Source organism: Nerophis ophidion, linkage group LG06 (assembly GCF_033978795.1).
Source record: "Nerophis ophidion isolate RoL-2023_Sa linkage group LG06, RoL_Noph_v1.0, whole genome shotgun sequence".
Taxonomy (NCBI): Eukaryota; Metazoa; Chordata; class Actinopteri; order Syngnathiformes; family Syngnathidae; genus Nerophis; species Nerophis ophidion.
In genome coordinates, this window is record NC_084616.1 from 39616339 (window position 1) to 39638299 (window position 21961).

General features: G+C 39.3%; 2 protein-coding genes across 4 annotated transcripts in view; one reads left to right on the forward strand and one right to left on the reverse strand.

Annotated features, from left to right (window-relative positions):
• Positions 1-7758, forward strand: part of LOC133554698 (outer dynein arm-docking complex subunit 1-like) — a 25365-nt gene extending 17607 nt beyond the window's left edge. The window contains exons 14-15 of one of the 3 annotated variants that reach the window (XM_061903730.1): positions 637-719; positions 5282-7758. In XM_061903730.1, the coding sequence (XP_061759714.1) occupies positions 637-715 (79 nt within the window). In that variant the 3' untranslated portion in view covers positions 716-719; positions 5282-7758. Of the gene's footprint in view, positions 1-636; positions 720-826; positions 4941-5281 lie in introns of those variants that run through there. The other 2 variants (XM_061903729.1, XR_009807187.1) reach the window with 2 other exon arrangements.
• zgc:154075 (uncharacterized protein LOC556929 homolog) overlaps positions 7124-21961 on the reverse strand; it is a 21077-nt gene continuing 6239 nt past the window's right edge. Inside the window, exons 4-15 of the mRNA XM_061903733.1 lie at positions 18948-19032; positions 18796-18869; positions 18661-18720; positions 16672-16779; positions 15759-15815; positions 13204-13334; positions 12855-12909; positions 12689-12781; positions 12490-12624; positions 10213-10314; positions 8250-8411; positions 7124-8173 (exon numbers count right to left, since the gene is read on the reverse strand). Of these exons, the coding sequence (XP_061759717.1) occupies positions 8051-8173; positions 8250-8411; positions 10213-10314; positions 12490-12624; positions 12689-12781; positions 12855-12909; positions 13204-13334; positions 15759-15815; positions 16672-16779; positions 18661-18720; positions 18796-18869; positions 18948-19032 (1185 nt within the window). The 3' untranslated portion in view covers positions 7124-8050. The remainder of the gene's footprint in view (positions 8174-8249; positions 8412-10212; positions 10315-12489; positions 12625-12688; positions 12782-12854; positions 12910-13203; positions 13335-15758; positions 15816-16671; positions 16780-18660; positions 18721-18795; positions 18870-18947; positions 19033-21961) is intronic.

Below are 21961 nucleotides of genomic sequence, written 5' to 3' on the forward strand. Positions count from 1 at the left end.
AATCTGACAGACCACGCAAATATATTCACATACATGCATGATGTTGGATTATCTGTCAACCTTCTGTCTTTGCATGGCTCGGTTGGTAGCATAGCCGTGCCAGCAATTTAAGGGATCCAGGTTTGATTCCCGCCCCCACCATTCTAGTCACAGCCGTTGTGTTCTTGGGCAAGACACTTTACCTACCTGCTCCCAGTGCAACCCACACTGGTTTAAATGTAGCTTAAAAGATGTAGATCATGGGTTTCACTATGTAACTAAGCACTTTGCGTCAAAGTCACCTACTTAGTGACCTGGTGGTTAGAGTGTCCGCCCTGAGATTGGTAGGTTGTGAGTTGAAATCCTGCCCGAGTCATACCAAAGACTATAAAAATGGGACCCATTTCCTCCGGGCTTGGCACTCAGCATCAAGGGTTGGAATTGGGGGTTAAATCACCAAAAATGATTCCCTTGCACGGCATCCGCTGCTGACCACTGCTCCGTTCACCTCCCAGGGAGTGAACAAGGGGATGGGTCAAATGCAGAGGACACATTTCACCACACCTAGTGTGTGTGTGTCAATCATTGGTACTTTAACTTTAGAGAAAAAGCGCTTTATAAATATAATTCATTTCAGTTATGTTATGTGATCTGCAGTGATGACAAGGCCCGCAAAGGCAGTCGTTCAGAAAGCAGGGGAGCCAAAGAGAGGCTAGGTTCTTACAGCAGCCCATAATTGGGTGAGTATACTGCGACACAGGAAATATTATTGTATCTGTTGCTCATATTAGGCATACGTACTTGTTTGGCTTTACAAGAGCTGACATCACTTATGTTGTCGTTAAAGCCTTGCAGTGATAGAAGACAGGAGGGACCAGAGGACTCATATACTGTCTGAGCACCAAAATTATTGAGCTGCTCTGTGTTGGCCTGCATTGGCCATTCAGACTTGAACAGTGAGGCTGGATAATTCCATGTGGACTGATGAGATCCATCTTTTTTCAGGTTTAGTGCACATGTTCACTTTTTAATGGGTCTTCAAAGCTGTTTTTATGTTTTTTGTTTTTTTTTCCAAACGAGACCCCAGATGAACTTATCCTAAAAGTGATTATCCATCACTGGAGTTTGGGCTTTGAGAAAGACTACCAATCTGTGGATCTCTAAATGAAGCCGAGTGTCTAAAGCATGTGCAAGTGAGGCTTCTACATTGTAGCCTCATTTTTAGTAAACAATGAAATGAAGGGGAAAAAAGATGGCTGTTAACATAATCGCTCATCTCAAAGCTAAAAAGGTATAGCTTTGTAGAACTTTGGACTGTTCTGTTGTCAGCTTACAGGCTCATTTCAAAATGATTTACTATGCTGTTTTTACACATTGCTCTTCATTTTATAGCCACAGCTATACTTATGCACAGCATCATTGTGCCATTCGTTCGTTCCAGAATGCAATTCATTAGAAGACAAAAAAAAAAGCATGTTTTAAACCATCCTAAAAGCCTTTTTTTAAAACACATGACAACTGATGATGTTATGTTGAAGCTGTTGATAATGTGACCAACAGGTGGCAAAAGTAGGGGACCTGATCATGAACCCTGCAGAACACTCATAGAAATGAGCACAAAGGTTAGCGGCTGTAGGAACTGCTGTTATTTAGATTTGATGGAACTATGCAAATTTGTACTGTTGCAAACAAAAGCGTTAACATATAGATTAAAGCGCTTGAACAAGTACAAAAAATCCGACCCTCCAGGTTTTTCAACTTTGTCCAAGCCCCACAACTTCACAGTACATTTCATATCAATTAATCAATCAATGATTATTTATATAGCCCTAAATCAATAGTGTCTCAAAGGGCTGCACAAACTACAACACAAACTACAACGACATCCTCGGTAGAGCCCACATAAGGGCAAGGAAAATTCACACCCAGTGGGACTCACATCCAGTGGGACGTCAGTGACAATGATGACTGAGAAACCTTGGAGAGGGCCGCATATGTGGGCAACCCTCCCAGGGGAACCGAAAGCAATGGATGTCGAGCGGGTCTAACATGATACTGTGAAAGTTCAATCCATAGTGGATCCAATAACACAACCGGGAGAGTCCAGTCCAAAGTGGATCCAACACAGCAGAGAGTCCCGTCCACAGTGGACCCAGCAGGAAACCACCCCAAGCGGAGGCGGATCAGCAGCGCAGAGATGTCCCAGCCGATACACAGGCGAGCGGTCCATCCTGGGTCCCGGATCTGGACGAGCGGTCCATTCTGAGTCCCGGATCTGGACGAGCGGTCCATCCAGGGTCCCGAAACAGGACAGCCAGCACCTCATCCATGGCCACCGGACCGGACCCCCTTCAGTAGGACAGAGGAGAAAAAGAAAAGAAACGGCAGATCAACTGGTCTAAAAAGGGAGTCTATTTAAAGGCTAGAGCAGGGGTAGGGAACCTATGGCTCTAGAGCCAGATGTGGCTCTTTTGATGACTGCATCTGGCTCTCAGAAAAATCTTAGCTGACATTGCTTAACACGATAAGTAAAGAATAATTCTGCTGGTAATCACAGTGTCAAAAATAACGTTCAAAATATAAAACATTCTCATGCATTTTCATCCATCCATCCGGTTTCTACCGCACCTGTTCAAGAAGTCGCATTAATGGTAAGAAGTATTTTATTTATTGTTGGTTAGCCTCAGAATAACAATGTTATTAAAAATAATAAGAGACTTATTTTACTCTAAAAATGTTTGTCTTTCTTAAAAATGCACGCATATAGTTGTATTCAGTGTTTAAAAAAATAAAAATAAAAATTATATGACTCTCACAAAGAGACTTTTGAAAATATTTGGCTTGTATAGCTCTCTCAGCCAAAAAGGTTCCCGACCCCTGGGTTAGAGTATACAAATGAGTTTTAAGGTGAGACTTAAATGCTTCTACTGAGGTGGCATCTCGAACTGTTACCGGGAGGGCATTCCAGAGTACTGGAGCCCGAACGGAAAACGCTCTATAGCCCGCAGACTTTTTTAGGGCTCTGGGAATCACTAATAAGCCGGAGTTCTTTGAACGCAGATTTCTTGCCGGGACATATGGTACAATACAATCGGCAAGATAGGCTGGAGCTAGACCATGTAGCATTTTATACGTAAGTAGTAAAACCTTAAAATCACATCTTAAGTGCACAGGAAGCCAGTGCAGGTGAGCCAGTACAGGCGTAATGTGATCAAACTTTCTTGTTCTTGTCAAAAGTCTAGCAGCCGCATTTTGTACCAACTAATTTTTTAATGCTAGACATGGGGAGACCCGAAAATAATACGTTACAGTAATCGAGGCGAGACGTAACAAACGCATGGATAATGATCTCAGCATCGTTAGTGGACAAAATGGGCCGAATTTTAGCGATATGATGGAGATGAAAGAAGGCCGTTTTAGTAACGCTTTTAATGCGTGTCTCAAAGGAGAGAGTTGGGTCGAAGATAATACCCAGATTCTTTACCGAGTCGCCTTGTTTAATTGTTTGGTTGTCAAATGTTAAAGTTGTATTATTAAATAGAGGTCGGTGTCTAGCAGGACCGATAATCAGCATTTCCGTTTTTCTGGCGTTGAGTTGCAAAAAGTTAGCGGACATCCATTGTTTAATTTCATTCAGACACGCCTCCAGCTGACTAAAATCCGGTGTGTTGGTCAGCTTTAGGGGCATGTAGAGTTGGGTGTCATCAGCATATGTATTATGTGTCCCTGCATCGCACACCCACGTCCTCACATCCTTCTTTACATAGACAGAGATGTGGACATCTGACAATTTCCTCCTCATGTACCAACTAAAATCACCGCTACAAATCGCTCTCATCGGTTGATCAATTCTCCTTACTTTCAAAGCTAACCATAACCTCTCCTCGTCATATCTCTCTGACCTGCTCCATGTGGCCATGCCTTCACGTTCCCTAAGATCTTATTCATCCATCCATCTCACTGTCCCCTTATTTAAACTGTCCACCATGGGTGCCCGAGCTTTCAGACGCTCTGCTCCTCGTCTTCGGAACTAATTACCACCAGACCTTTGTAACTTAGACTCAATATCCCTCTTCAAATCAAGATTCAAAACACACCTATTCCTGACTGCTTATTTATTGTAAATCTTATCGATCTTTGTTGTTGTTGTTTTTATCCAATTGATTTTATTGTTGCCCTGCGATGTCCAGGGTGTAAACCGCCTTCCGCCCAATTGTAGCTGAGCTAAGCCCTAGCGCCCCTCGCCACCCCAAAGGGAGTAAGCAGTAGAAAATGGATGGATGGATGGATTTTATTGTTTTGATTTTGTACGGTGTCCTTGAATGCCCAGAAAGGCGCCTTATACGTAAAATTGATTATTATAATTGTTAAATGACATGCAATGTGCTGGAAAGTTTACGATTGACAATAACTTTTTAACCACAAGATATATCCGTACACAATAAGGTAGCCTTTGGCGATCTTTGTTTTGCAAATTACAGTATGTGTCACGTGTGTAAAAAGGCCAGCAATTTAAGAGCTGTAGGTAAATACACTACGTTTAAAGGGGAACTGCACTTTTTTTGGAATTTTGCCTATTGTTCACAATCATTATGAGAGACAAGAACACACATCTTTTTTTTTTTTTTAGGATTTTATTGATGATAAAAAAAAACGCTTGGAAGATGCGGCTAAGACCTGCTCAGTGGCCTTGTGGTTAGAGTGTCCGCCCTGAGACTGGAAAGTTATGAGTTCAAAGTCATACTGAGTCATACCAAAGACTATAAAAATGGGACCCATTGCCTCCCTGATTGGCACTCAGCATCAAGGGTTGGATATGGGGGTTAAATCACCAAAATGATTCCAGAGTCTGGCCACCGCTGCTGCTCACTGCTCCCCTCGCCTCTCAGGGGGTGAACATGGGGATGGGTCAAATGCAGAGGATAATTTCACCACACCTAGCGTGCGTGTGTGTGTGTGTGTGCGTGCGTGTGTGCGTGCGTGCGTGCGTGCGTGCGTGCGTGCGTGCGTGCGTGCGTGCGAGACTATCGTTGGGACTTTGAACTTTAACGGGAGTCACCGTATTAGCCTGCAAAACCCTCCATCAACGTTTTATGCACACACTGCAAGTCTTAGTAACAGACACCATCATAACAATATGTAATACGTACAATATTAACCGTATTTTAATCATTTTAATCAATTCCGTGACTGACTTCTTGAGTGTATTTTTTTCCGTTTCCATAGCAGCGCATGTTTGACATCCAGCTAATATGTGTTCCTACTTCCGCTTTTGTGTGTTGTAAACTTGTAATCATTGCAGACTTGGTAACTAACAATGAAGACGGATATTTTTGGACAATGAGGATTCACAACCTTATCTGCTTCAACTTGAATGAACGGAGGATGAACCGCTGCTTCTAGAAACAGGCACGAAGAAGAGGATGAGACGTTGGTGCAGACGGAAGCCGAGGAAGTGAGGTGAAAGCAGCTTGAAGCTGGAAATGTGTAATTTGGAGCAAAGGTATTTCGATATAAATGGCGTGCTTATGGCTACCCCCAAACAAATCAGATAAAACATCCCCGGCCAGCTGCACCAAAGAGACAACTGTCCATCGAGTGAGTCACATTATCATGAGACACGCAGCATGTCGTGTGTATTATTACAACTACAGTACATATGCTGTCTGGCGAGCTATGCACAAACAACACATGTGGGCTAATACTTTACAGATACTGTAATATGATTGTTCATGCGTTAGAGTCAGTACAGATTGGTGTTGTATGCATTACAAGCTCAAAACGTGTATCAATTTAGCTTATCTCTCGCCGTAGTTAGCTTTTACGGCTAATACCAAAGCGCCTCGATGTGTTAATACGGTAGAAAAATTAATTGCTCCCATTAGCTGCATTGCTACGCTGCAAAAACTGAAATCTACGTAAGATTAAATATCTCAAATAAGGGTGATATTTGCTAATTTTCTGTCTGATAAGATCATTCTTCTCGCTAAGCAGATTTTATCTTAGTGTTTTACTTGTTTTGTCCTAAATGATTTCAGTAAGATATTACAGCTTTTTGCTAAGATTTTATGACCTATATTGAGTAAACTAGAATATCAACTTTTGCAAAGCTGTGTCATTAACACTCTGTCAAGATAATGGCACTAGCATTTACCTAATTTAAGAATTTTTTTCAACATATTGAGCAAAAAAGGTCTAAAAAAAAATTTCTACCCAAAAAAAGTGCATTTGTTATTAGTGAGGATATAGTTATTTTAAGGTATTTTTGGGTTCATTGAGGTTAGCTAATTTTACAGGTTTTGGAAAGTCTTGACAAGCCACATTTTGTTGTTTTATTGGCAGATAATATTGCTTCGGGCTTCACGGTGAAAGAGGGGTTAGTGCATCTGCCTCACAATACGAAGGTCTTGAGTAGTCCTGGGTTCAATCCCGGGCTTGGGATCTTTCTGTGTGGAGTTTGCATGTCCTCCCTGTGAATGCGTGGGTTCCCTCCAGGTACTCCGGCTTCCTCCCTCCTCCAAAGACATGCACCTGGGGATAGATTGAATGGCAACACTAAATAGGCCCTAGTGTGTGAATGTGAGTGTGAATGTTGTCTGTCTTATCTGTGTTGGCCCTGCGATGAGGTGGCAACTTGTCCAGGGTGCTGTCCGCCTTCCGCCTAATTGTAGCTGAGATAGGCACCAGTGCCCCCCGCGACGCCAAAGGGAATAAGCGGTAGAAAATGGATGGATTGATAATTTTGCTTAGTTTAAATAAAATACCCCAAATTTTTGTATTTTTTTTTACCTTGTTTTTAACACTTTCTGCAGTGTAGCCACCAAAAATGATACAATGTCTACATGTTACAATGAAAACAAAACAAAAAAAACGTATTCTTGTCTTTCATTATTATTGTGAAAGATAGGTAAAATAAAATAAATAAAAGTGCATTTCCCCTTTAAAGATACACTTTATGAATAAAGAATCCATTGAAAATGTGTTTGAAGAATCCAAAAGATTAAGCTTGGGTATTATTTAGTGTACATTAAAATAAAGCCTATTTTGAACATTTGCGTATGTAATGTTGGCAAGATGCTGATATGTTTCTATCATATTACCTATTTTTCAACTTCCATCCTCCCTATTATGAATTACACAGATGGTAAATCAGTTATTTATTACAACAATCATTTTTCTAACAATTGTCCCAGCAAACACTTAAAAAAAAAAACTTTATCTTCCATTGCAGTTTTTGGTAATAACTCTTGCAAAATAAGGCATCTCAAAAAGGCTTGAAAGATCCCGAGAACATTCCCCCGATTACATTTTGTAAAACAATGTTTATACTTAGTAAATAAAAAAAATGTTTATGTGCAAAATGACAAATTTAACATAATTAAACATAATTGAATTTGCATGTCTTCCTGACCCATGACCAGCCATGATCTTCTTATTAACAGAGCAGGAAATGGTTAGAAACATGTGTGTGGTAAAATTTCATATGAAGTGCACAGTCATCACTTTTTAACACATGAAACAAGACTCCTACACATTTACCATGAATTGATTTACGAAGTTCGCGTCTTTGACTTTTTAACCCAGAAAACCAACTTAAACAAGTTGAAAAACTTATTCGGGTGTTACCATTTAGTTGTCACTTGTACGGAATATGTACTGTACTGAGCAATCTACTAATAAAAGTTTCAATCAATCAATCATACACAGGAGCAACCCTGAGTAAAAGCCATGCCAATCAAGCATATTTTGTTTTTGATTCGTCAAAACCCTGTGCTTAGGTTTATGGTTACAAAAAACAGATAGGAAATTTATAAAATCCCAAACTAACGCAATGAAAAAACAATTCTCAAAATGTTGCAACTTTTGGAAAAAAGCTGCTGCGAAATAAGGTATTTTAGGCTGCGACAATAGCAGCAACAAAAAAAGCCTGTAAAATCCTGGAGGGATTGAACAATGCACATAGTGTGAAGGTATATAAAAATAGCCGTTAAAAATATTAGAACCCCCATGCAACAAACACACAATACCCAAGTAATAAGTAAATCAGGAATATTCCACCCGATTGGTGAGATCATCCTGATTGGTCCAATAGAACAACACGGTCTTCTCGTCTTGAACGCTCCGCCTCAAACACCAGCAAGTGGCTTTTCAGCGACTCCTCAGCATCAGACATGATTAAGGATGGGTCATTGTTCTGTGCACAGACCATCACATGCCAATCAATACGCAACTATTCAGATACTTCACCGATGGGAGCAATGAGCACTTACCCTCACAGCAGAAATAAAGGAGTCTATAAGGAGGTAATCTGCTCCACCGTGTCCAGTCAGGCCAAACTCCTCATGGGCGTTCAACGCCGCCACGTGTTTGATGGTTTTCTGGGTTAAAAAGTCAAAGACGCGAACTTCGTTGTCTAAGAACGACAACTCCCCCTGAAAAAGACAATCCATATATTGTACAGTCCCATTTTTAGCGCTGCCTTCAAGTTGTGGTCAAAATGTCTGTGACTGTAGTTGCCAAGTCCTTTTTTTAATCATCCATCCATTTTCTACCGCTTGTCCCTTTCAGGGTCGATCTTGCTCAAATTCTACACACTTGTCAATCCCCTAAAGGTGTGTACCAAATTTCGAGGGGTTCTGAAGTTACAAAGTGTATTTTGGAGAGAGCATTAGACTGAGAAATGTAAAGTCAATACGACTTGGGGCGGCATGGTGTGGGGGGTAGAGCGGCCGTGGGTTGTGGGTTGCAGGTTGCCCCCCGCCCCCCCTGCCTCTTGCCTTCCAATTCACTGCCGTTGTGTCCTTGGGCAGGACACTTCACCCTAGCCCCCAGTGCCGCTCACACTGGTGAATGAATGATGGGTGGTGGTCGGAGGGGCCGTAGGCGAAAACTGGCAGCCATGCTTCCGTCAGTCTACCCCAGGGCAGGTGGGGCTACAAATGTAGCTTACCACCACCAGGTGTGAATGTAGAGTGAATGAATGATGGCGACTCCTTTCTCTGTGAAGCACTTTGAGTGTCTATAAAAGTGCTATACAAATCTAATCCATTATTATTATTATAGCACAGGTGTCAAACTCAACCTTGGGGGGCCAGATCTGGCCTGCTGTGGTATTTCATGTGGCCCGCCAAAGTTTGGAACTAATGTGCGTAAATAAAGTATCTTATCTTTTTTACAAAATGTATTAGTTATTTCCATTTTAAATAAAAAAGTTTGTATGTACTGCATGAGATTGCATATATTTTCAACTTTAATATTATATGATCGTGCAACAAAAATTACTTGTTACAATTTTCTTATGATTGTAAGGTGAGATATCCGTGAATATTACCATGAATTGATTAACTTGAACCTAGACTGAAACAATTTGAAAAACTTATTCGGGTGTTACCATTTAGTGGTCAATTGTATGGAATATATACTGTGCAATCTACTAATAAAAGTTTCAATCAATCAATGAATCCATCAGTTTGTACTTTTAAACATCAAATGCATAAGCAATGGTGTAACATGAGGACTATTAAATGGGAACTGCACATTTGTTTGGAATTTTGCCTATTGTTCACAATCATGAGAGACAAGAACACAGGTCCTTTTTTTATCTTATTTTGAAGATGATAAAAAACGCTTGAAAGATGCAACTAATCGGAGTCCTCTAAACAACTACAAAACCCTCCATCAACGTTTTATATACACACTGCAAGTCCATATATAATGTAGTAACAGACACGTTCATAACAATATGCAAAATGTTCAGTATTTACCGTGTTTTGGTCATTTTAATCATTGTTTCTTTAGCGCATTTATTTCCGTTTCCATAGCAGCAAACTTCAGACTTCTGGCAACTTCCGTAAACAAGGCGCTTGTGTCTTCCAATCATGGCAGACACACAAAACAATGAAGACGACTATTTTTGGACAAATTAGAATTCAGAAACGTAACAGGTTTTTAAAATCAAGTCACAGGCTCAATGTCAAAGTCAAATGTGTACAGCAGATTATATCAGCAATAATCCTTTGACTTGTCAAAAAAATAATAATTAGTGCCAGCCCGAGTGACTGCTAGAGTTGAGTCAAACAGGGGTGTTATAATAGCGCCACCATGTGGTGTATTTGTCAGAAGAATAATAGCACAGGCAAGTAGGCAACACAGTATTTGTTTTGACATATTTCTACTCCTTACACAAATACGTAGAGTCATGTGAAAAAAGGAGTTATTACTATTATATTATACCATGCTGCCGTAGATTGTGGTTCTTCGAACGCAGAGCTCCTTGGTGAAAGCCACCATAGAAAAGGCTGCTGTCAGACCACCTTCAAACTCCATGTTGACAACCTGGATGAGTAACGGGATTATAGTTATTGAAGTAAGAACACTGATAGTTGTGTACTTAGAGTGTATGATATGCCTTTCCTAGTGAGAAAATTTAACAACCATTAGTAAGTTTACTAGCACCGGTGCTACTAAATGGACAAAAAAATGTGTTGCACAGAAGAAGAAAAAAATAGTAGCAATATGAAATGTCACAATTTCATTATTAACAATGAACGTACACATGTACAATGATACATATAAACACAATGCCATCTTAAGGCCTACTGTAACGCTAAATTTAACACAGTACATCTCTAAGCTAAGCGAGCACTGTCGCTAACACGAGTCTAGGGCTGGGCGACATGGATCAAACGCATATCCCGATAAAGTGTGTAATATATATGATACACATTTTATCGGGATATGCGTTTGATCCATACATATATATATATATATATATATATATATACACACACACACACACGTGTAGATATAAGGGCTGTGAATCTTTGGGTGTCCCACGATTCGATTCAATATCGATTCTTGGGGGCACGATTCGATAATATATCGATTTTTTTCAATTCAATTCGATTCTCGATTCAAAAACGATATTTTTCCGATTCAAAACGATTCTGTATTCATTGAATACATAGGATTTCAGCAGGATCTACCCCAGTCTGCTGACATGCTAGCAGAGTAGTAGATTTTTGTAAAAAGCTTTTATAATTGTAAAGCACAATGTTTTATCAACTGATTGCAATAATGTAAATTTGTTTTAACTATTAAACAAACTAAAAATATGACTTATTTTATCTTTGTGAAAATATTGGACAAAGTGTCTTGTCAAGCTTATGAGATGCAAGTGTAAGCCACTGAGACACTTTTTTAATTTTTATAAATGTCTAATGATAATGTCAATGAGGGATTTTTAATCACTGCTATGCTGAAATTATAACTAATATTGATACTGTTGTTGATAATATTCATTTTTGTTTCACTACTTTTGGTTTGTTCTGTGTTGTGTTTGTGTCTCCTCTCAATTGCTCTGTTTATTGCAATTCTGAGTGTTGCTGGGTCAGGTTTGGTTTTGGATTGCATTTTTATGGTATTGCTGTTTAGTGGTTTGTTGGATTGATTAAAAAAAAATATATATATATTTTTTTTTTAATTTAAAAAAAAATCGATTTTTAAAAAATTTGAATCGATTCTGAATCGCACAACATAAACGATTCAATTCGTATTTGAATCGATTTTTTCCCACACCCCTAATATATATATATATATATATATATATATATATATATATATATATATATATATATATATATATATATATATATATATATATATACACGAGAGACAATTCCACTTCCATAAAGCAATACAGGTTTGGCGAGCGGTCCGCGCTCCCGCGAAGGAAATCAATTTTTTTGCACAACACTGGCAGGGAAATGGTTTGCCCGCCACTTTCACACGGATCAACAGAATACGACGTTACCGCTGGCATATACGGCATCGGATGAGTGCAAATATTTTATTTCTTAATTTTTTCATGTTTTATATAATTCTTATATAGGGGCGGTATAGCTCGGTTGATAGAGTGGCCATGCCAGCAATTTGAGGATTCCAGGTTCGATCCCCGCGTCCTCCATCCTAGTCACTGCCGTTGTGTCCTTGGGCAAGACACTTTACCCACCTGCTCCCAGTGCCACCCACACTGGTTTAAATGTAACTTAGATATAGGGTTTCAGTATGTCAAAATGCCTTGAGTCACTAGAGAAAAAGCACTATATAAATAGAATTCACTTCACTTTTAATTTTGACAGTACCACGTAAGATATATTTTAATTGCGGAAGCGGGTTTATTTCATGTTAAATGCACCGAAAAATAGCGCGTTTCTGTATAGTATCTCCAGCCATGTCCATGTGGTGACATTAATTACGGTATTTTGAGAGGTGAAGGACTCAGTAGGACATGACCGAAGGCCTAGGTGGGAAACGCACGGCTCGCCACTGAGTTTTACTATCGAACAAGCCAATTTTTCCAAACAGCTAAATATTTTTTTTTCAAACTTCCACGACTAGAAAATGTAACATTAAATTCCAAGTAGCCACAGGAACTACAATTTCTAACAGTTTATTTTCCCCAGGACAAGATGACCAAAGGAGTTTATGAATAAACGAGTGTTTTCCAACCTGGTTACTGCAGACGTCGTTGTCACAGTCATAGACACAGCGGCCGTACGGACCAGTCTTCAGAGCCTCGGTTACGGTCTGAATATCTGGGGCGGCACTGTTACATATGACGGACACCGGCCAACCCGTGTAGCCCTAAAACAAAGAAACAAACACGTTATAAAAGCAAAGTGGACGACGTAAACAACAGCGTGCTAACCTGCTTCACTGGATTCAGGTAGATTTTGCTAGCAGAGTAAGGACAGGTGTCTTCTACTGAACAGTCCAGACAGCGATTGGCAGCCCCTGTTGGCTGATGGGGCATTTTTATTTTTACCATACAAGACCACCAAAAATACAATTGTATTTACTTTGTAACGAAATACCTTGTGCTTTTTACTAAAGTGGCTGACAAATCCAAACGACGTCACTTTCAAACACCTGCGGAAAAACAAAATATGTCATCCTTTTATCTTGTGTGTGGCAAACAAAATGTCACAATCAGAGGAGATGTTTGGATTTTAGGCCATTCCTCGTTGTGATAGAGGTAAAAATGAGAAACGACAACACGGCATGTTTCCTAGTTTACCGTCAGAAAAGGTCCGAGTTTTCTTCAACGCAACACTGCAGATGATAAATGGATGCACAGTACCACTTTTAATTGGAGGTAGACTGTTGCGATTTTTGCATAATCTTCCTGGCCAACAACTTCCCTCAGTACTGGACGTAACTCACTTGCGGCCTCCAGCCCAGTGATGGATCAGGTCTATGTCGTGACAGGATTTGGCCAGAAGAGAGCAAGAGCTTTCGGCTTCATTCCTCCAGTTTCCACGGACGTAAGAGTGAGCGAAGTGATTAGAACCAATCTAAAGGGGAAAAAAAATGCATGTACTGTGAAATCATAATGGCGACAACTGGACCTGTGTGAATGTGAAGTTGGCCAGCCCACCTTGTCTCAAACCTTTGTGCGGCAAACATTTTTCATTTGTGCTTTTACGGTTTTTAAGTTAAGGTTTTATGGTATATAAATGTAATAATTCATACCCAAACCTCTAACCATGTCAAAATCCCCCCCAAGGTGCACCAATAATATTTGGTGTAACTATTATTAATCTTAAATTATTACAAATTATGCCTCATAACCATGTCCCAGCCCCCCACCTTCCTAAAACGTCTTCAAACCAGTCCCATTCGCTTTTGCTGCAAAACACTTTGATGTAACTCTTACAGTTTCCAAGTTATTCACAAATTATGATTCCTCACCAGTTCTAAAAAACGTTCATAAATAAAAATGGTAAATACTTGTATACCGTATTTTTCGGATTATAAATCGCTCCGGAGTATACGTCGCACCGGCCGAAAACGCATGATAAGAAGGAAAAAAACATATATACGTCGCACTGGAGTAAAAGTCGCATTTTGGGGGGAAATTTATTTGATAAAATCCAACACTAAGAATAGACATTTGAAAGGCAATTTAAAATAAATAAATAGTGAACAACAGGCTGAATAAGAGTACGTTGTATGACGCATAAATAACCAACAGACAACGTACCTGGTATGTTGACGTAACATATTATGGTAAGAGTCATTCAAATAAGTATAACATATAGAACATGCTAAACGTTTACCAAACAATCTGTCACTCCTAATCGATAAATCCGATGAAATCTTCTTCCTCTGTCGCTTCTAAAAAACTCTGGCAACTCCCGAGGTATGTGCCGCTTCTTCTTCTCATTGTCTGCTGCATATTTCACTACTTCCAGCTTGTAATCTGCAGTACATGATTTCCTTTTCGGTGCCATTTTTGTTCAGCCCTTCTCAGTTTTAATAAGTTACCGCCAACGTTTAAATGATCCATTTTAATAGCTACAGCTGTAGCATAGAGCATATAGCAGTTAGCATGCCATGACCCACAATGCACTTCTGCCATGACCCTCCCCCGCCAAATTCTTATTGGTTGACGTGTGTGCGACGATTGCTGACATTTTCTTTGTCTCTTCCGCGAATTAGATAAATAATATTAACATTTTACAGCAATGTGTTAATAATTTCACACATAAGTCGCTCCGGAGTATATGTAGTACCCAAACTATGAAAAAAACTGCGACTTATAATTCGAAAAATACGGTAGTATTTTTCTACCTTCAAGGCACTCAAAGAGCTTTGACACTATTTCCACATTCACCCATCCACACACACACATGGCGGGAGATGTGGTGGTGGAAGCCGGGGATCGAACCAGGAACCCTCAGGTTTCTGGCACGGCCACTCTCCCAATTGCGGCACGCCGTTTACGGGTGTCTGTGTTAGTCTTATTAACTTACAATGGCATTATTTTTGTATTGTTTCAGTATTACAAATTCCTCAGTAAACTCACAAAGACGTCACCGTGGATGTATTGAGTCTGTTAGGCTGATTGGAGAGCAAGCTTCCGCAGCTAGTGGGTCCATGACGATGACCTATGTTTTGTTTGATCAGCTGTTTTACTGCCCTGTTCCATGTTACCGCTCGGAAAACTATAATAGTTAGACCAATGATTTTTGCAGCAAAAACGTAGCAGAAACAAATGGGATAAATTTTGGAGATGTTGTCATAATTGGGGTCTAGTTATGATTAATAACACGTTAATTACATAACATAAAACAACTAAAAAACTATAATAATAATACAAAAATTTTTTGCAGCACAAACATAGCACAGACGACTACTACTGGTTTGAGGAGATTTAGACAAGGCGGGGGGGGACTGGTTCTGAATATTAGAACATTATAAACTTAAAAAGTAATAGTTTTGGAGGGACGGCGTGGCGCAGTTGGGAGAGTGGCTGTGCCAGCTACATGAGGGTTCCTGGTTCAATCCCCACCTTCTACCATCCTAGTCACGCCCGTTGTGTCCTTGAGCAAAACCCTTCACCCTTGCTCCTGATGGGACCTGGTTAACGCCTTGCATGGCAGCTCCCGCTTTGTGTGAATGGGTGAATGTGGAAATAGTGTCAAAGCGCTTAGAGTTCATTAAAAAAGGTTGAAAAGCGCTATACAAGTATAACCCATTCAAACCAAAAATGTCTGCAGCAAAACATATGAGGGGACAAGTTTGGAAGGATTTGGACAATATGGTGATTGGATGAAATCACAAGTCAGAAAACTGATTTTAGAACAACTTAAAAAACCATACAGGCACAAATGAAAATGTTTGCAGCAAAAATGAATGGGACAAGTTTGGGTAGGTTTGGACAAGGGGGGGCCCAAATTACACAGGTTCAACCGTATCGACACTTTCACGCTTACCTGCTCCAAGTGCTGAATGTGGATCACGTCGCCAATTACGCCGCTGTCTAACAGCCCCTGGAAAAATCATTAATAGCATTAAAAAAAAAAAAAAAAACTGTAATATGGCAGGAAAACGCACAATCTGACTTAAGGGAAGATGCAGCAGCTTGAGAAAAATCAAGAAAAACATTTGATGACTGGATTTTTTAAATGTCCTACATTGAGAGAGTGGGTGAGCAGAACCACTTCACATAGTAGGTGAGGCCCCTACTGTACTGTATTACCGTAAATTCCGGACTATAAGCCAGTCTTCTAGCCATCCATTGTTTTTTTTTACTTGTACGGATTCTTCATCACTCCAAGCAACGTTTGAAAGTATAACTAAAACTGCTTATACTTATTAAACCGTCCCATGTGTGATGTCTGTAGAAGTGTTTCCATGCATAATTGTACGTGCTATCATAATGTAATGAAGCTAGAGTTCTTAGCATTAGCTAATATGCTAACACGTTTGAGAGTGTCTGTGTTAGTCCTATTGACTTACATTCTTTCTCTATTGTTTCAGTTTCACAAATTCCTCAGTAAACTCACCAAGACATCACCGTGGATGTATTGAGTCTGTTTAGCTGAGTGAGGGGGAGCTTCCGCAGTGAGTGGGTCCATGACGATGACGTATGTTTTTTTGAACAGCTGTTTTACAGGTTACCGTTCGGAAACAATTACGGTATGTAAAGAAACATTTACAAAATCTTACTGTGTAAGTAACTAGTTTCACAACGTACATATCTGCGGCTTACAGTTCTTCTAAATTTTTGTGGCTGTGGCTTATATCGCGGTGCGCTCTATAGTCTGGAAAATATGATATAGCCCCTGAGAGGATGCTAACAGCGCCACACTTTTAAGAAACAGCCAAGTGCAAAGGCGAAGCTACCTTTATCTTGCAAATGGTGGGATGATATCGTAGAACATGACCGACGCACAGCATCACGCCGTTCTGAGAACACGTCTTCACGATCTCCAAGCAGTCTTCAACAGTTGTCTGCCAAAATGGGGAGGAAAACAACAAAATGGTATTAGCAGTGAGCAGCAATTTTGTCAAAACGCCACCAGATAGCAAAGTTTTGATACCAAATATACAAACATTTAATAATGTAAATATTAGGCATGTCCTGACAAGACTTTTTCACTTCCGATATGATACCGATGTTGGAGTCTTAGGTGTTGACAGATACCGATATAATAATCTGATACGGTATCAGTAGGAATCACATTACATACTTTTATTTTGTAATTTGGAAATTTCATAAAAGGTAATCAAGTTAAATTCGTCAAATAGAGAAAAATGGCAGATATCGGCGCTTTTTTGAGCAACTGTAATCATCACAGCAAACATCTATAAATAGAAAGGTTTTACACAAGGCAAATAAGCGCGGAAATAGCATAAAAATGTCCTTTTAAAAATGTATTCTTTGAAAAAAAAAAAAAATTCAAGTGAGCGCAGAGATCGCCTAACTAAAACACATGAATACAGAATGAAAGAATAGCGTTTTTTCAGTTATCACTGAAAAGCTTCGAATATCTCAAAAAGCAGTTAATACACATACTCCACTATTATTATATATATATAACCGGTATAGCTCGGTTGGTAGAGTGGCCGTGCTCGCAACTTGAGGGCTGCAGGTTCAATTCCCGCCTCCGCCATCCTAGTCACTACCGTTGTGTCCTTGGGCAAGACACTTTACCCACCTGCTCCCGGTGCCACCCACACTGGTTTAAATGTAACTTAGATATTGGGTCTCACTATGTAAAGCGCTTTGAGTCACCAGAGAAAAGCGCTATATAAATATAATTCACTTCACTTCACAATTCACTATTATTATCATTGATTGATATAAAATATATTCTAAAAAGTTTATGTGCAGCAAGTAAGTGCGGAGATCGGCTACAAAATGTCTCATTAAAAAATGTATTCTGAAAAGAATATATGTAATAACTTACATGCAGCAAGTAACCGCAGCGATGGCCTGAAAAAAAAACAACTTATTTTTTAAAATGTACTCTTAAAAATATATATTTATGCACAGCAAGTCAGCGTATGGCCTAAAAAAAGCTATTTAAAAAAATGTATTCCTAAAAGAAGAATAAATTACTCGTGGCCTAAAAAACTTATTTTTAAAACATATTATAATAAAAATTATTTTAAAATTATGCCTAGAAAGTAAGCGCATTGAGGGCCTAAAAACAAATTTTAAAAAATGTATTCCAAAAATACAATAAGAAATTATACAGAACAATATGCGCAAATATGGCCTAAAAAGCTTATTTTTAAAAATGTATTCCTAAGAAAATTATAAATTACACACAGCAAGTGAGCACAGAAATGGCCAAAAAAAACTTATTTTAAAAAATATATTATAAAATATTACGCAAGTAAGTGCGAAAATGGCATAAAAAAATGTGTTCTTAAAACAACAACAAAATCGTGAGTTGTGGTAAGATTCCCATCCCCAATAAGTAGTACAGTATTTGTAAGCGCAAAAACTCCAGGGGCGCCTCTAGGAAATGTTCAGAGCTGTGGCCAGATGGGGCCACTTTAAATCTTGGGCTGGTACACCAGAACTACAAGCCATAATTTCAGAATTGTATTCTACTGTTGTAGGAAACCAGCATGTAGAAAACTAGCAGAAAGACTTAATGATACACCTACTGATGTACTTTGGTTTATGGTGTTGTCTTGTTTTACTAAAGAATAGTTACTTATTTACTCACATGTAGTCTATAAGTTATTATGAAATTGTTGCTTTCTGAGCGTGCAAAGGTGTCAGAGGGGGAGAGCTGGCTCTGCATTCGGGATGAAATGCTTAACTGATGCTACTAGAGTTTATACCGGACAGTAGGGTGGCGCCATTGAATCACTCACAGCCATTGGTTTCTCCAGTAGAATATGGAAGCCTTTCTTTGCAAAGGCCACTGCTGGCTCCTGTGACATGCAAACATGTTAGAGTGCAGCAGAATATTAAGGCTAAATCCACATACTCTAGTTATTATCATTTACCTTATGAAGTTGGTCGGGAGTGCAAATCAAAACAGCGTCTGCACACTTGTCTCTTTCCACAAAAGTGTGCCAGTCTGCATTTTTAGAGGAGAAAGTAAGCATTAAGTGAAAGAGGGAACAGCTTTAGGTAAAACAGTTTGCTGCTCGCTCACCTTCACACAGGTTCTCGTCTGCTATGTTGTACAGTTGTTGGAACTTGGTGCGGGCAAACTTGCTGGGATCAGCGACTCCAACCACCTGCAATCACAAAGCGGTATACATGATGCATACTGCAAAACCCAAAACCAGTGAAGTTGGTACGTTGTGTAATTTAAAGAAATACTTAAAATTTGTATTTATCTAATTATAATAATTATTTAATTAGACTTGTCCAGGGTGTACACCGCCTTCCGCCCGATTGTAGCTGAGATAGGCTCCAGCGCCCCCCTCAACCCCGAAGGGAACAAGGGGTAGAAAATGGATGGATGGATAATTATTTCATTAGTTCATGATTTATTTAATGATTTAATAAACTAGACATCTAACTCATTATTAAAAGATATATTTCATTTGGTCTCTCCTTATATAATAACGAGCAAGTCTTTTGAACGGCTCTTTGATGCCCGAACATTTTATTTTTACTTATTGTGTATTTTTTTTCTGTATTGGCAACTCACTCTTGGGCTACAAAGTTTCTTAGGGGACTTTTTTTTTTTTTTTCAATAAAATGTTTACAACGAAAACACTACAAATATAAAATTATAGTCAACAGACCTGCTCAGTGGCCTAGTGGTTAGAGTGGCCGCCCTGAGATTAGTAGGTCGTGAGTTCAAACCCCAGCCGAGTCATACCAAAGACTATAAAAATAGGACCAGTTACCTCCCTGCTTGACGCTCAGCATCAAGGGTTGGAATTGGGGGTTAATCACCAAAAATGATTCACGGGCACAGCCCCGCTGCTGCTGACTGCTCCCCTCACTTCCCACGGGTTGATCGAGCGTGATGGGTCATATGCAAATGCAGAGAATAATTTCGCCACATCTAGTGTGTGTGTGACAATCATGGGTACTTTAACTTTAAATTTCAGAATAATTCCCACCACTTGAGTAATATTGGTGTAGGTTTAAATGACATCTTACATCTTTTAACTGCTACCAGTAATTGTTTCCTCGATCAAAAAAAAGAACAAACTACTGTTTAATTATTAGGCGCAAATTAAGACTACATTAAATACACATAAATAAAGAATTACTTAAGTGTGTCAATTATTTATAATTGGAGTTAAATACATAAACGTGTTATTGAATGTGTATTTGTTTTTATAGAAAATTACATTTAATGAATTAATTTCCTTACCGAGACAACTCCGTATTTACTTTAAAAAATGATTTATTGTTGTCCCATTTGGCTCTCCATATGGTATAACAACAAGCCAGTCTTTAAACGACACTTTGAAGGGAACCCCACATCTAATAGATTATATTTAAAAAGGCACACTTTAGTAAAAGTATGTAAGTCATATACAGTGGGGCAAAAAAGCATTTAGTCAGCCACCGATTGGTCAAGTTCTCCCATTTAAAACAATGACAGAGGTCTGTAATTTTCATCATCATAGGTACACCTCAACTGTGAGAGACAGAATGTGAAAAAAAAATCCAGGAATTCACATTGTAGGAATTTTAAAGAACTTTGTTGTAAATGATGGTGGAAAATAAGTATTTGGTCACTTCAAACAAGGAAGATCTCTGGCTCTCACAGACCTGTAACTTCTTCTTAAAGAAGCTCGTCTGTCTTGCACTCGTTACCTGTATTAATGGAACCTGTTTTAACTCGTTATCTGTATGAAAGACACCTGTTCACAGCCTCAAACAGTCAGACTCCAAACTCGACTATGGCCAAGACCAGGGGTGTCAAACTCATTTTAGATCGGGGACCACATTGAGAAAATCTACTCCCAAAGTGGGCCGGACTGACACGATAACTTAAAAATGAAGACAACTTGAGATTGTCTTCTTTGTTTAAAAATAGAACAAGCACATTCTAAAATTGTACAAATCCTAATGTTTTTTGTTTTTTTTACACTTACATTTTGCGGTTAATAGTATTCTATCTTTGTTTGTCGTTATTTATATTTTCTGAATAATGGTCATCTGTTAACTCATTGGTGTTAATTTTCAAATCAAAATAAAAAAATATCAAAATCAAATTACAGGATGTTATTTATGTAGTTTGATCATTTTCCTCGACTGGTGCGCGACCCTCTTTTGGTTTATTACTTTTTTATATGTAGCATATTCTACAAAGAGTTGCTTTTGTGACATGTAGTAGACACATTTAGAATAGCAGTTTATTCCATTAAAAAATGTTGGCTAATTTTTATACTTAGCAAACTCATCCCGTGGGCCAGATAAAACCTGTTCACGGGCCTGATCCGGCCTTACGTTTGACACCCCTGGCCAAGACCAAAGAGCTGTCGAAGGACACCAGGAAAAGAATTGTAGATCTGCACCAGACTGGGAAGAGTGAATCTACAATAGGCAAGCAGCTTGGTTTGAAAAAATCAACTGTGGGAGCAATTATCAGAAAATGGAAGACATACAAGACCACTGATAATCTCCCTCGATATGGGGCTCCATGCAGGATCTCATCCCGTGGGGTCCAAATGATCATGAAAATGGTGAGCAAAAATCCCAGAACCACATGGGGGGACCTGGTGAATGGCCTGCAGAGAGCTGCGACCAAAGTAACAAAGGTTACCATCAGTAACACACTACCCTGACAGGGAATCAAATCCAGCTGTGCCAGACGTGTCCCCTGCTTAAGCCAGTGCATGTCCAGGCCCATCTGAGGTTTGCCAGAGAGCACATGGATGATACAGCAGAGGATTGGGAGAATGTCATGTGGTCAGATGAAACCAAAATAGAACTTTTTGGTATAAACTCAACTCGTCGTGTTTGGAGGAAGAAGAATACTGAGTTGCATCCCAAGAACACCAAACCTACTGTGAAGCATGGGCGTGGAAACATCATGTTTGGGGCTGTTTTTCTGCTAAGAGGACAGGACGACTGATCTGTGTTAAGGAAAGAATGAATGAGGCCATGTATTGTGAGATTTTGAGCCAAAACCTCCTTCCATCAGTGAGAGCTTTGAAGATGAAACTTGGCTGGGTCTTCCAGCATGACAATGAT